This window comes from Aotus nancymaae, unplaced genomic scaffold (assembly GCF_030222135.1).
Source record: "Aotus nancymaae isolate 86718 unplaced genomic scaffold, 86718_ANA_hifiasm-v0.15.2.pri h1tg000049l, whole genome shotgun sequence".
NCBI classification, from domain to species: Eukaryota; Metazoa; Chordata; class Mammalia; order Primates; family Aotidae; genus Aotus; species Aotus nancymaae.
Window position 1 is genome coordinate 28,614,265 of NW_026988463.1, and position 15,579 is coordinate 28,629,843.

The following is a 15,579-nucleotide window of genomic DNA, read 5'->3' on the forward strand; positions in this document are numbered from 1 at the left end:
TATGAATAATCCCATCACCCAGATAATAAGCATAGTGCCCAGTAGGTAGTTTTTCAGCCCTTGCCTCCTTCCTTTACTCACCCTCTATAAGTCCCCATTGTCTCTTTTTCCCATCTTTATGTCCATATGTACCCAATGTTTAGTTCCCACTTACAAGAAAATGGTCTTTGGTTTTCTATTCCTTTGTTAATTTACATAGGATAATAGCTGCATCCATGTTGCTGCAAAGGACATGATTTTATTCTTTTTTTAATGGCTGCGTAGTATTCCATGGTGCCTATGTAGCACATTTTCTTTAACCAATCCACCATTGATGGGCACCTAGGCTGATTCCATCTTTTTCCTATTGTGAATAGTACTATGATGAACATATGAGTGCATGTGACTTTTTGGTAGAACAATTAATTTTCCTTTGGGTATACACTGAGTAATAGGGATGCTTGGTCAAGTGATGGTTCTAAGTTCTTTCGGAAATCTCCAAACTGTTTTCCACTGTGACTGAGCTCATTTAATCACATTCCCATCAGCAGTGTGTAAGTATTCTCTTTACTGTACAGCACTTGCCAGCATCTGTTTTTTGACTTTTCAGTAATCACTATTCTGAGTGGTGTAGATGGTATCTTAGTGTCATTTTGATTTGCATTATTCTGATGAGTAGTGATGTGTAACATTTTTTCATATGCTTGTTGGTTGCTTGTATGTCTTCTTTTGAGAAGTGTCTGCTCTTGCCCTTTGCCCACTTTTTAATGGGGTTATTTTTTTTCTTGTTAATTTAAATTTCATATGGATTCTGGAATTAGGCCTTTGTCAGGAACATAGTTTGTGAATATCTTCTCCTGTTCTGTAGGTTGTTGATTCGGTTCACAGTTTCTTTTGCTGTGTAGAAACTCTTTAATTAGGTCCTAATTTGTTAATTTTTATTTTTGCCACAGTTGCTTTTGAGAACTTTGCCATAAATTCTTTGCCAAAGTCAATGTCTAGAATGGTATTTGCCAAGTTTTCTTCTAGTATTTTTGTTGTTTGAGGTTCTGAATTTAAATCTTTAATGATCTTGAGTTAATTTTTATATATGGTGAAAGGTAGGAGTCTATGTTCATTCTTCTGTGTATGGTTAGTCAGTCATCCCAGAACCATTTATTATATAGGGAGTCCTTTCACTATTGCTTATTTTTGTTGACTTTGTGGAAGACTGGATGATTTTAAGTGTGTGCCTCTATTTATTTCTGGGTACTCTATTCTGTTCCATTGGTCTATGTGTCTTTTTTTTCAATTAAATTTTTGTTTTTCTTTATTTCCTTTAGCAAAAAAAGGGTGGATACATTTGCAAAGCATGCAGGGTTGTTACATAGGTATACGTGTGCCATGGTGGTTTTCTGCACCTATTGACCCATCCTGTATATTCCCTCCCCTTGCCCCCCAAACCCCCAACAGGCCCTGGTGTGTGTTGTTTTCCTCTCTGCACCCATGTGTTCTCATTTGTTCAACTCCCACTTAAAAGCGAGAACGTGATGTTTTGGTTTTCTATCCCTGTGTTAGTTTGCTTCCAGCTTCATCCATGGCCCTGCAAAAGACATGATCTCATTCTTTTTTATGGCTGCATAATATGCCGTGGTATATATGTAGCACATTTTCTTTATCCAGCCTATCATTGATGGGTATTTGGGTTGGTTCCATGTCTTTGCTGTTGTAAATAGTGCTTCAGTAAGCATACATGTGCATGTGTATTTATAGTAAAACGATTTATATTCATTCCTTTGGATATACACCCAGTAATGGGATTTCTGGGTAAAATCATACTTCTGGTTCTCTATCCTTGAGGAATCACCGCACTGTCTTCCACAGTGGTTGAACTTATTTACATTCCCACCAACAATGTAAAAACATTCCAATTTCTCCATAGCCTTGCCAGCATCTATTGTTTCTTGACTTTTTAATGATTGTCATTCTGACTGGCATGAGATGGTATCTCATTATGGTTTTGATTTGCATTTATCTGATGGTCAGTGATGTTGAGATTTTTTTCATACATTTGTTGGTTGCATAAATATCTTCTTTTAAGAGGTGTCTGCTCATATCCTTTGACCACTTTTTGATGGGGCTGTTTTTTTTTTTTGTAAATTTGTTTAAGTTTCTTGTAAATTCTGTATATTAAACCTTTGTCAGATGGGTAGATTGTAAACATTTTCTCCCAATTTGTAGGTTGCCTATTCACTCTGATGATAGTTTCTTTTGCTGTGAAGAAGCCCTTTAGTTTAATTAGATCCCATTTGTCAATTTTGGTTTTTGTTGCAATTGCTTTTGGTGTTTTCATCATGAAATCTTTGCCCATGCCTATGTCCTCAATAGTATTGCCTAGATTTTCTTCTAGGGTTTTTATGGTTTCAGGTTGTACATTAAATCGTTAATCCATCTTGAGTTAATTTTTGTATAAGGTGTAAGGAAGGGGTCCAGTTTCTGTTTTCTGCAAATGGCTAGCCAGTTTTCCCAGCACCATTTATTAAATAGGGAATCCTTTCCCCATTGTTTGTTTTTGTCAGGTTTGTGGAAAATCAGTTGGTTGTAGATGTGTGGTGTTATTTCTGAGGTTTCTGTTCTGTTCCATTGGTCTATATATCTGTTTTAGTACCAGTACCATGCTGTTTTGGTTACTGTAGTCTTGTAGTATAGTTTGAAGTCTGGCAGTGTGATGCCTCCAGCTTTGTTCTTTTTGCTTAGGATTGTCTTGGTAATATGAGGTCTTCTTTGAGTCCATGTGAAATTTTAGTTTTTTCTACTTATGTGAAGAATGTCAATGGTAGTTTGATGGGAATAGCCTTTAATCTATAAATTACTTTGGGCAGTATGGCCATTTTCATGATGTTGATTCTTCCTATCCATGAGGATGGAATATTTTTGCATTTGTTTGTGTCCTCTCTTATTTCCTTGAGCAGTGGTTTGTAGTTCTCCTTGAATAGGTCCTTCACATCCCTTGTTAGCTGTATTCCTAGGTATTTTATTCCCTTTGTGGCAGTTGTGAATAGGAGTTCATTCATGATTTGACTCTCTGCTTGTCTGTTGGTGGTGTAAAGGAAAGCTTGTGATTTTTGCACACTAATTTTGTATCCTGAGGCTCTTCTGAAGTTGCTTATCAGTTTGAGTTTTTAGGCTGAGATGACTGGGTTTTCTAAATATAAAATTATATCATCTGCAAACAGAGACAATTTGACTTCCTCTCTTCCTATTTGAATACCCATTATTTCTTTCTCTTGCCTAATTGCCCTGGCCAGAACTTCCAATACTATGTTGAATAGGAGTGGTGAGAGAGGACATCCTTGTCTTGTACTGATTTTCAAAGGGAGTACTTCCAGCTTTTGCTCATTCAATACAATATTTGCTATGTTTTTATCATAAATAGCTCTTATTATTTGTGATATCTTCCATCAATACCTAGTTTATTGAGAGTTTTTAACATGAAGGGATGTCGAATTTTATCAAAGGCCTTTTCTGTATCTATTGAGATAATCATGTGATTTTTGTCTTTGGTTCTGTTTATGTAATGGATTACCATTTATTAATTGCATATGTTGAACCAGACTCGCATCCCAGGGATGAAGCTGACTTGATCACGGTGGATAAGTTTTTTGATGTGCTCTTGGAGTCAGTTTGCCAGTATTTTATTGAGGGTTTTCGCATCAATGTTCATCAGGGATATTAGTCTGAAGTTTTTTTGTTTTTGTTTTTGTTTTTGTTTTTTCTGTCTTCCTGGTTTTAGTCTCAGGATGATGCTGGCTTCATAAAATGAATTGGAGAAGAGTCCTTCCTTTTCAATTGTTTGGAATAGTTTCAGAAGGAATGGTACCAGCTCCTTATTGTACTTCTGGTAGAATTTGGCTGTGAATCCATTTGGTCCTGGGCTTGTTTTAGTTGGTAGGCTATTAATTACTGCCTCAATTTCAGAACTCATTACTGGTCTATTTAGGGATTTGACTTCTTCCTGGTTTAGTCTTGGGAGGGTGTATGTGTCCAGGAATTTATCTGTTTATTCTGGATTTTCTAGTTTATTTGTGTAGAGGTGCTTATCGTATTCTCTGGAGACAGTTTGTATTTCTGTGGGGTCAGTGGTGATATCCCCTTTATCATTTTTTATTGTATTTATTTGATTCTTCTCTTTTTTCTTCTTTACTAGTCTAGCTAGCAATCAAATCTATTTTGTTAACTTTTTCGAAAAACCAGCTCCTGGATTCATATATTTTTTGGAGGGTTTTTCATGTCTCTATCTCCTTCAAGTCTGCTCTGATCTTGGTTATTTCTTGTCTTCTGCTAGCTTTTGGATTAGTTTGCTCTTCCCTGTCTAGCTCTTTTAATTGTACTGTTAGGGTGTTGATTTAAGATCTTTCTAGCTTTCTTATGTGGGCACTTAGTGCTACAAATTTCCCTCTTAATACTGCTTTAGCTGTGTCCCAGAGATTTTGGTTTGTTGTCTCTTTGTTCTCATTGGATTTCTGCCTTAATTTATTTATTTACCTTAATTTATTCATTCAGGAGCAGACTTCAATTTCCATGTAATTGCATGGTTTTGAGTGAGTTTCTTAATCCTGAGTTCTAATTTGATTGTACTGTGGTCTGAGAGACTGTTGGTTATGATTTCAGTTCTTTTGCATTTGCTGAAGAGTGTTATGCTTCCAATTATGTGGTTGATTTTAGAATAAATGCCATGTGGCACTGAAAAGAATGTATGTTCTGTTGGAGTGGAGAGTTCTGTAGATGTCTGTTAGGTCCACTTCATCCAGAGTTGAGTTCAAGTACCAAATATCCTTGTTAATTTTCTGTCTCATTGACCTGTCTAATATTGACAGTGGAGTGTTAAAATCTCCCACTGTTATTGTGTAGGAGTCTAAGTCTCTTTGTAAGTCTCTAAGAACATTTTTTATGAATCTGGGTACTCCTATATTGGGTGTATATATATTTAGAATAGTTAACTCTTCTTGTTGAATTGTTCCCTTTACCATTATGTAATGCTCTTCTTTGCCTTTTTTTTGATATTTGTTGGTTTAAAGTCTATTTTGTCAGAGACTAGGATTGCGACCCTGGCTTTTTGTTGTTGTTATTGTTGTTGCTTTTCATTTGCTTGGTAAATTTTCCTCCATCCCTTTATTTGAACCTATATGTATGTGTCTTTGTATGTGAGATGGACCTCCTGAATACAGCATACCAATGGGTCTTGACTCTTTATCCAATTTGCCAGTCCGTGTCTTTTAATTGAGACATTTAGCCCATTTACATTTAAGGTAAGTATTGTTATGTGTGAATTTGATCCTGTCATCATGATGCCATTTGGCTGTTTTGTGCACTAGTTGATGCAGTTTCTTCATAGTGTCACTGGTCTTTATATTTTGGTATGTTTTTCCAGTGACTGGTACCAGTTTTTCCTTTCCATATTTAGTGCTTCTTTTAGGAGCTTTTGCAAGGCAGTCCTGGTGGTAACAAAATCCCTCAGAATTTGCTTGTCTGGAAAGGATTGTATTTCTCCTTTGCTTATGAAGCTTAGTTTGGCCAGATATGAAATTCTGGGTTGAAAATTCTTCTTTAATAATGTTGAATATTGGCCCCCAGTCTCTTCTGGCTGTAGAGTTTCTGCTGAGAGGTCTACCGTTAGTCTGATAGACTTCCCATTTTAGGTGACCTAGCCTTTCTCTCTGGCTGCCCTTAACATTGTTTCCTTCATTTTGACCTTGGAGAATCTGATGATTGTGTGTCTTGGGGCTGATGTTCTCATGGTGTATCTTAGCTGGGGTCTCTATATTTCTTGAATGTGCATGTTGGCCTGACTTCTAGGTTAGGGAAGTTCTCCTGGATAATATCCTGAAATGTGTTTTCCAGCTTGTTTCCATTCTCCGCATCTCCTTAAGGTACTCCAGTCAATTGTAGGTTTGGTCTTTTTGTGAAGTCACATCTTTCTTGAAGGCTTTGTTCATTCCTTATTCTTTTTTCTCTAGTCTTGTCTGCATACCTTATTTCAGCAAGGTGGTCTTCAGATGCTAATATCCTTTCTTCTACTTGGTTGGTTTGGCTGTTGATACTTGTGTATGCTTCATGAAGTTCTCAGGCTGTATTTTTCAGCTCTATTAGGTCATTTATGTTCCCCTCTAAACTGTTTATTGTAGTTAGCAGCTCCTCTAACCTTTTATCATGTTCTTAGCTTTTTTGCATTGGATTAGAACATGCTCCTTTACTTCAGCATAGTTTTTTATTACCCATCTTCTGAAGCCTACTTCTGTCAGTTCTTCTCCATCCAGTTCTGTGTCCTTGATGGAGAGTTGTTGCAATCATTTGGTAAAGTGGCACTCTGGCTTTTTGGGGTTTCAGCATTTTTTTTGTTGATTCTTTCTCATCTCTGTGTTTGTCTAGTTTTGATCTTTAAGGGTGTTGCCCCTTAATGAAATTTTGTGGCGTTGTTTTTGTTGTTGATGCTGCTGTCGTTGGTTTTTGTTTGTTTTTCTTTCAATGGTCAGATCCTACTTTTACAGGGCTGCTGCAGTTTGCTGGAGGTTCACTTCAAGCCCTATTCATCTGATTCACTCTCACACCTGGAGATGTCACTCAGGGAGGCTGGAGTACAGAAAAGATGGGTGCCTGCTCCTTCTACTGGGCTCGGGGGGCACCATCCTGATGCCAGTAAGATTGTTCCTGTATAGGGTGTCTAACAACCCTGTTGGAAGGTCTCACCCAGTTGAGTGGCACATGGAACAGGACCTGTTTAACAAAACACTTTGTCCTTTGGTGGAAGGGGTGTGCTTCGCTGAGGGGAAACCCACTTGTCTGGGCTGCCCGGATTCCTCAGAACTACCAGGAGGAAAGGCTAAGTCTGCTGGTCTGCAGAGACTGCTGTCATCCCTCTCCATAGGGGCTCAGGCCCGGGGAGATCCAGGTTCTGTCCTTGAGCCTCTTGCTGGAGTTGCTGGAGTTCCTGCAGAGAAGCCCCACCCAATGAGGAAGGATGGGTCAGGGTCAGGCCTGAAGAGGCACTCTGGCTGAAGTCTGCCACAGCCAGTGTGTTGGGCTGTCAGGGCACATCCTGGGACCAAGCCATGCAACAGACCTGACTCCAGAAGGGGAAAATGCTGCCTGGAGCTATAGAGGTGGATGCTGCCCTTCCCTCACCCAGGGAGCTTAGTGTGTTAGGCAGGTGTGAGTCCTAGTGCTGGCTGCTGCCCCTCCACCAAGGAGCTCAAATGGCTTAGACAGCAGGCAGCTGCAGCCGTGGTTCTGGTCGCCTCTCCCTGCAGGTGCTCCATAGGCTTAAGCAGATTCCAGCTGAGAGGCTGTCGAGAATCTGTGCAGCCCCAGGGTTGGGATGCTAAGCCCCAGTGGCGTGAGTTTAAAAGTGGGATATTCCAATCCGTGGTTGCGCAGTTCTGTGGAAAAAGCATGGTTTTCCTGGCTGGGTAGCATGCTCAGTCACCACCTCCTTGGGTTGGTGGGAGGGGGCTCTCCTGCCCTGTGTGGCTCTCAGGTGGGCTGCCACACCACACTGTTACTACTTCTTCTCTGTGGATCATGCCAGCCTCCTAGTCAATTCTGATGGGAGAACCTGGATAACTTGGTTGTCAGTGAAGGATTCACATACTTATTATGGTTCTTTTTGATGGGAGTCTTTGAACACTGCTGTTTCTAGTCAGCCATCTTGGCCCTGCCCCTGTGTGTCTGTTTTGGTGCCAGTACCATGCTGTTTTGATGACTGTAGGCTTATAATATAGTTTGAAATTGGATAACGTGAAGCCTTTGGCTTTGTTCTTTTTGTTTAGGATTGCTTTGGCTATTTGAACTCTTAGTTCCATATGAATTTTAGAATAGTTGTTTTCTAATTCTGTGAAAAATGTCATTGGTAGTTTGATAGGAATAGTATTGAATCTCTAGATTGCTGTGGGCAGTACGACTGTTTTAATGATGTTGATTCTTCTGTGAGCATGGAATGCTTTTCCAGTTGTTTGTGTTGTCTGTAATTTTTTTCAACAGTGTTTTATAGTTCCCCTTGTAGAGATCTTTAATTGCGTTGGTTAGATCTATTCCTCGGTATTTGGTTTTTTCTTTGTGTGCATGGCTGTTGTAAATGGAAGTATGTTCTTGATTTGGCTCTCAGCTTGAATGTTATTGGTATTTAGAAATGCTACTGATTTTTGTACTTTGATTTTGTATCTTGAAACTTTACTTGAGTTCCTTATCAGTTTTAGGAGCCCTTTTGGCACAGTCTTTCCAAGTGTAGAATCTTATCAACAGAAATGATATTACTTTCTTTTTTTCCTCTTTGGATGCCCTTTATTTCATTCTCTTGGCTGATTTGTCTGGCTAGTACTTCCATTACTATATTGAATAGAAGTGGCGAGAGTGGGCATTCTTGTCTTGTTCTTATTTTTAAGGGGAATGCCTCTAGCTTTTGCCTGGTCAGTATGTTGACTATGGGTTTCTCATAGATAGCTCTGATTATTTCAGTACTACTTCTATCAAACTACCAATGTCATTTTTCACAGAATTAGAAAAAAAATATGGAACTAAGTAAGAGTCCAAATAGCCAAAGACAGCTCTCATTATTTTGAGGTCTTCAGTGGTTCATTGAGGGTTTTTAAAAAATCATAAAGGGATGTTGAGTTTTATCAAAAGCTTATCTCATATCTATTGAAATGATGATTTATTTTTATTTATTTTTTATTTTTATTTTTGGAGATACAGAATCCCACTCTATCCCCCAGGCTGGAGTGCTCACTGCAACCTCCGCCTCCCAGGTTCAAGAGATTCTCATGCCTCAACCTCTTGAGTACCTGTGACTACAGGCATGTGCCACCAACACCCAGTTAATTTTTGTTTTTTTTTTTTTTTTTTGAGATGGGTTCAGGCAATTCTCCTGCCTCAGCCTCCTGAGTAGCTGGGATTACAAGCACGTGCCACCATACCCAGCTAATTTTTTGTATTTTTAGTAGAGACGGGGTTTCACCATGTTGACCAGAATGGTCTCAATCTCCTGGCCTCAGGTGATCTGCCCACCTTGGCCTTCCAAAGTGCTGAGATTACAGGTGTGAGCCACTGTGCCCAGCTTTTTAAATATTAATTCTATGTGGTGAATTGTATTTATTATCTCCATATGTTAGTGCAACCTTACTTTCCAGGAATAAAGCCTAGTTGATTGTAGTAAATTAACTTTGGGTGTGCTGCTGGATTTTGTTTGCTGTTATTTTGTTGAGGATTTTTGTGCCCATGTTCATCAGAGATATTGTCCTGTAGTTTTCTTTGTTCATTGTGTCTTTGCCAGATTTTGGTAACAGAATGATGTTGGCCTCATAGAATGAGAGGAGAGGATTCCCTTTTCCTTATTTTTTGGAATTGTTTCAGTAGAATTGATACCAACTCTTCCTTATACTTCTGGTATAATTCAGCTGTGAATCCATCTTGTCCAGGGCTTTTTTATGGTTGGTAGGTTTTTTATTACTGATTCAGTATCAGAACTTGATACCGGTTTGTTCAGGGTTTCAGTTTCTTCCTTATTCAATCTTTGGAGATTGTGTGTTTCTAGGAATTTATTCATTTCCTCTAGATTTTCTACATTATGTGCATATGAAAGATGTGTGTGTTCTGTGGTTGGTGGGTGGTGGAGTTCTGTAGATGTCTGTTAGGTCTAATTGGTCTATTCTGTAGATGCCTATTAAGTCTAGTTGGCCATGTGGAATTGATGTCCAAAATTTCTTTGTTAATTTTCAACCTCAATGATGTAATGATGTCCATGGGGTGTTGAAGTACCCCACTGTTATTATGTTACTAATTTTTTTCTCAGGTCTAGAAGTACTTGTTTTATGAATCTTGGTGCTCCAAAATTTGGTGGATAAGTGTTTAGCATATTTAAGTATTCTTGTTAAATTGCACCCAAGGTGCAGTTGCTGGTGTTATCCCAGCATATTGAGAGTCTGAAGCTGTAGGACTCCTTGGAACCAGGAATCCTTGACCAGCCTAGGTGACTTAGCAAGATCTTGTCTGTAAAATAGTTGAAAAAAGTTATTCTGATGTGATGGTGCCCTCCTGTAGTCATAGCCACTTGGGGAAATGAGGTGGGGTGACTGCTTTAGGCCAGGAATTCAAGGTTCCAGTGAGCTATGATTGCACTCTGGCCTGGTGACAGTGCAAGACCTTGTCTGTAAGACAAAGATATTTTAAATTATTTTGTACTTAGTTAATAGATTTCTATTTCTCTAGCTTCGGTTGAATATTAATATGTTAGTTAATAGATTTCTACTTCTTTAGATTCACTTTCATTTTGGTCCTTTGATTGGGCCTTGTTTTTGGTTACTTTGATGCCTTGTGATTTTGTTGGCATTTTGATCAATTAAGAGACAGCTACCTATTCCATCTTTTATGGAATGAATTTGTATATTAGAAAACTGATAACCCATTAGGCATTCTAGTCGTTCTGGGAGATTCTTCAAACTGTTGTCAGGATGTGTCTCTTCTGGACTACTTGTGTGTATTTTCCTATTAAAAAGATTTGCATTTTTTCTCTTAAGAGCCTTTAATCTCTCCCTTTGGTGAGTGTCTCTCTGTTGTTGTAACAAGCATTCATCTTTGTTCTCTGTTGACCTGACATGTCATTTCAACTTTATCACCATTTTCTTCAGCATCACATATTAAAAGAAGCAATGACCAGTCTTTAGATAGCCCCAGAACAACCCAGAACTTTGGACATATGTTTCATTCATTTTTATTTTTTTTTCCTGAGGGCAAAACAAAATGCGAAAAGTTTTTGTGTAACCGCATTGTGCTATGGTGCACAAATACAGCAAACTTTCTTTCTTCTAAGTGCAACCATTCTTGGCTTTGAGTTCACCTAGATGCTGCAAACTCAACTGGCTTTAGTCACTCTGTTGTATTTAAGTTAACATATCAATTGAGAAAACAAAGGGGCCTCAAGTTTTTGATTCAGCTATCATGGTGTTCTCAACTTGGTATAATTTTGTATATTAGATTTATAAAGGATTTTCGCCTAAATTTAGTTTTTGGAATTTTCAAAACTTTTGGTATCTTTCAGATGTGTTTTCTCGTAATACTCAAGACTTCTTGAGAAAGAAGCACGTAGAAGCATCATTCCAAAAAGTGATGTTAGATGGATATCGGAGCTGTGGCCTTCAGAATTTACACTTAAGGAAAGAGTGTGAAAGTGATGGTAAGTGTGAAGGTCACAACGGCTGTTATAACGGACATACAAAATGTAGGACAACTACCTATAACAAAAACATCAGTGTACAAGAGGTGAAAAACATGGAAAAACTCAATCTATGTCAGTTGCTTTTTCTGAACTATGTGTTTCTGTAACTAAATGTCAACATCAATTTTTGAAACATACTTTTTCTTTGAAAGGAAATTTGGAAAATCTGAATAGTGACTTAGTCCATGTTTCAAATAATCATATGAATCAATTAAAATATAGAACTGGAGTAAATTTTCAGTCAAAAATTTTTGAAAAGGAGAGATTTAAAAATGAAGAGGTGAGTTCTAAATATGATCAATTTGATGGGTCCTTTGTTAAAAGTTTGTTTCACCAACAAATAACACCTTGTTCTGCCTGTGATCAATATAGAAAAGTCTTCATTCATTCATCATTGCTTAATCAACATCAGGGAATAGATAATTTGGGAAAACATCACACATATAATAAAACTTTGACAGCCTTTAAACAGGACTCTACCATGAATAATTACCAGAATATTTGTATTGCAGAGAATAATCAGTACAATAAATCTGATACAACAGTAAGCCGAGGCATAAGCCCTAGAAGACTTCAGAAAACTCATTTCCTACAGAACCATTACAAATGTGAAAAATGTGAGAAAGTCTTTAACCATAGTTCACACCTTACTCAACATCAAAGAATTCATACTGGAGAGAAACCCTACAAATGTAAAGAATGTGGCAAAGCCTTCAATTCTAGTTCGTATTTTACGAGACATCAGCGAATTCACACTGGAGAAAAACTTTACAAATGTAAAGCATGTAGCAAATGTTTTACTCATTCTTCAAATCTTCTTGTGCATCAGAGAATTCATACTGGAGAGAAACCTTACAAATGTAAAGAATGTGGTAAATCATTTAAAGAGTCTTCAGCCCTTGCTCAACACAAAAGAATTCATACTGGAGAGAAACCCTACAAATGTAAAGAATGCAGCAAAGCCTTTAACTGTAGGTCATACCTAACTAAACATCAGAGAATTCATACAGGAGAAAAACTTTACAAATGTAAATCATGTAGCAAATCTTTTTCTCGTTCCTCAAGTCTTATTGTCCACCAGAGAATTCATACTGGAGAAAAACCATATAAATGCAAGGAATGTGGCAAAGCCTTTAACTGCAGTTCACGCCTTACTCAACATCAAAGAATTCACACTGGAGAGAAACCCTACATATGTAAAGAATGTGGTAAAGCCTTTAACTGTAGTTCATCACTTACTAAACATCATAGAATTCATACTGGAGTAAAACTTTACAAATGTAACGCATGTAGCAAATCTTTCTCTCGTTCCTCACTTCTTGTTGTGCATCAGATAATTCATACTGGAATGAAACCATATATATGTAAGGATTGTGGCATCTCCTTTAACCGGTCTTCAAACCTTAGACGACATCAGATGATTCATACTGGAGAGAAACCTTACAAATGTAAAAAATGTGGCAAATTATTTAATCGATGCTCAACTCTTACTCGACATAAGAGAATTCATACTAGAGAATCTCTGTAGTTGTAATAAATGCAGAAAGAGTTTTATCTAAAATTGAGAACTTAAGAGTTACCATAGAGTTTATAGGAAAACAGACTTTACAGATTAAATTATTATGCAGTAAGTACATTATTTGTATTGAAAACATTTGAGATTTGTATAAACAATAATTCAATTCTTAAATTAATTGTTATATCTTCATGTCTAGTGTTTATATAAAAACATATAGTCTATTTTTTCTGCATCAGAGCTATGAGAGGTCCTTCTATGGTAGATGAACATTATTAACATCAATTTATTTTCATGAAAATTTAATGGCAAATATAAAATGCATGAAGAAAATCTAAAGAAAGATGCTCTTTGTGTTTGAATTATAAAATAGTAATGTGTGTAAGCATAAGTATGTATTTAGGGCATTATTAAGTGGAATATCCTGAAATTATTTATTACATAAGTTGTTCCTTAAGTAGAAAAAAATGGATCAGTTATTTAAAATACTGACATACCTCTATAGTACCATATAGTAGTAATTTTGAATATTATTTGACATGTTAAAAATAAAAATGTCTTCACAGTTATCAAAGTGAAAACTCATATCTGAAAGATCATAAATATACTTAATATAAATTTTTCAGAGGACTTAAACTTCCAATAATATTGATAGTATTCTCATAGTAACTATATTGTATGCTTTCTGTTACTATATTATATTCCTGCTTTTTGTAGCTACTGGTGTACTATGACAGTTATAATAAAGATTATATGGGAGTATACTTAAAATCCATACTTTTAAAATCCTGAATCACTGTTTATGAAATTTTCTTAAATATTTTTCTTTGCACATGCCCTTTTTCAGTCCAATTGAACATGTAGAGATTTTTCTTGGCCTTAACTTGCATTGAATGGAATATACAGATGTATCAAGATAAAAACAGGTGTTATACAGGCAGAAATGCATGTGTGTGTACCTGTCTTCAAATGGAAAAGAAAATCATGGATCACAACAGGAAATGTGAGAACTGTTGATTTACTACCAAACTAGAAACTTCACAGATTCTCAAAGCAAAGTTAGTTTCTCTGTTGTACACTGAATTTTTCCCTCATAAATCTAATGTCTTCTGGGTTCAGACCATCCCATACAAATCCTTTTTTCTTGCCTATGATTTATGTAAGAATAATTATATGATTTTCTTATAATTGTTGGCCAGGTACAATGGCTCATGCCAGTAATGTCAGCATTTTGGGAGGCTGAGTGGGTAGATTACCTGAGGTTGGGAGTTTGAGGCCAACCGAGCCAACATGGTGAAACCTCATCTCTCTACTAAAAATACAAAAAGTAGCTGTGCATGGTGGTGCACATCTGTAATCCCAGCTACTGAGGAGGCTTAGGAAGGAGAATTGCTTGAACTTGGGAGGCAGAATTTGCAGTGAGCCAGGATCACACCACTGCACTCCAGCCTGAGTGATAGAGTGAGACTCCATCTCAAAAAAAAACAAAACAAAAAAACAACAAAAAAAGCAAAATTAATGGTGCTTAGATATTAATCTGAAGACATAAGTAAAATATTATTCCAATATGCAAAGCTGTTGCATATTTTTTCTTCCGACATTTCTTCTTTATTATGTCACTCAGCTTTTCCTTTGGTTCTCACTTTTGGGAGATACCATATCTTAGGTGTCCGTAGTCATATGATTTCCAGTGTTTCTTCCATTTTCCCTGGGAACAAGATGAACACACACACAGATCTGACATCCTTGTGATCAGCCAGTATCTGAAGGGAGCATTTTTTTCTTAGTTTGACTCTGGGTCATTCTCTTTATTTACTTCTGCTTCTGTCAAGTTCTAATACTTTCCTTTAACTCCATTCAGCAACTTAAAGGTTATTGTTACTTCTTGAGGATTTTTCAGTTGTCCATATTAAAATATTTAATAATATATAACATTTTTCCTAAAAGCACAAGTATCCACAGTGTACATGAGTAAAATATTTCAGTAGACATTCTGCTGCATACAGCAGCATCTTATGAGGTATCTCATATCTTCATTCAGAACATTCCTCTCAAATATACCATGTGGTAATAGGAATTCTTTTTTTTTTAATTATAAACTTTTTTTTAAGGCAGTTTTAGGTTCACAGCAAAATTTAAAAGGAAGTTTAGATAGTTCTCATATACCCTCTGTCCCTATATACACACAACCCAACCACTATGAACATCTCACATGAGAATGATACACATGTTTACAATTGATGAACCTTCATTGACGCACCACTAGCACCAAAAGTCCATAGTTTACATTAATATTCACCCTTGATGTTGTACATTCTGAGAGTTTTTGACAAATGTATAATGGCATGCTTCCACCATTGTAGTATCATACAAAACAGTTACACTGCCCAGAAAACCATCTGTGTTCTGCCTACTCATCCCTCCCCTACACCAAGTCCCCACCCTTACATGTAAGACCAGGAACTGGAAGTCAACACATGGATTTTGAAAATGTGAGCAACACGTTTCTTCCCTTTAGCCTAAAGAGAAATTCATTCCTGCACATTTGTTCATTTTAGGAGCAGCCAGCATTGCAGCAGTGTTTTTACTTCTGATTATAAACTAAGAGATTTACAAGGACCCATGACTAAATATATTTCTCTCTCCTTAACTACTAGAAAGTCTGTAGCAAGATGATGATGTTAGGGAAAATCAATAATGCCTCATTGTTGTTCACAAATCTTGTGGTATACTTCACAGTTTGCCAAATTCTTTTACATACAGAGACTCATTTGTTTTTATACATGTCCTTCTACTCTGCTTACTAGAGTTTATGCTCCATGTAAATAGAAACTTGTAG

At 37.0% G+C, this 15,579-nt stretch overlaps 1 protein-coding gene across 5 annotated transcripts in view; it reads left to right on the forward strand.

Moving 5' to 3' along the window:
• Positions 1–13,515, forward strand: part of LOC105729257 (zinc finger protein 723-like) — a 54,185-nt gene extending 40,670 nt beyond the window's left edge. For all 5 annotated transcript variants that reach the window (XM_064362698.1, XM_064362697.1, XM_064362700.1 and 2 more), the window contains 2 exons: positions 11,048–11,182; positions 11,737–13,515. In XM_064362698.1, coding sequence (XP_064218768.1) covers positions 11,048–11,182; positions 11,737–12,752 — 1,151 coding nt within the window. In that variant the 3' untranslated portion in view covers positions 12,753–13,515. The remainder of the gene's footprint in view (positions 1–11,047; positions 11,183–11,736) is intronic.
• Positions 13,516–15,579: the final 2,064 nt, after the last annotated feature.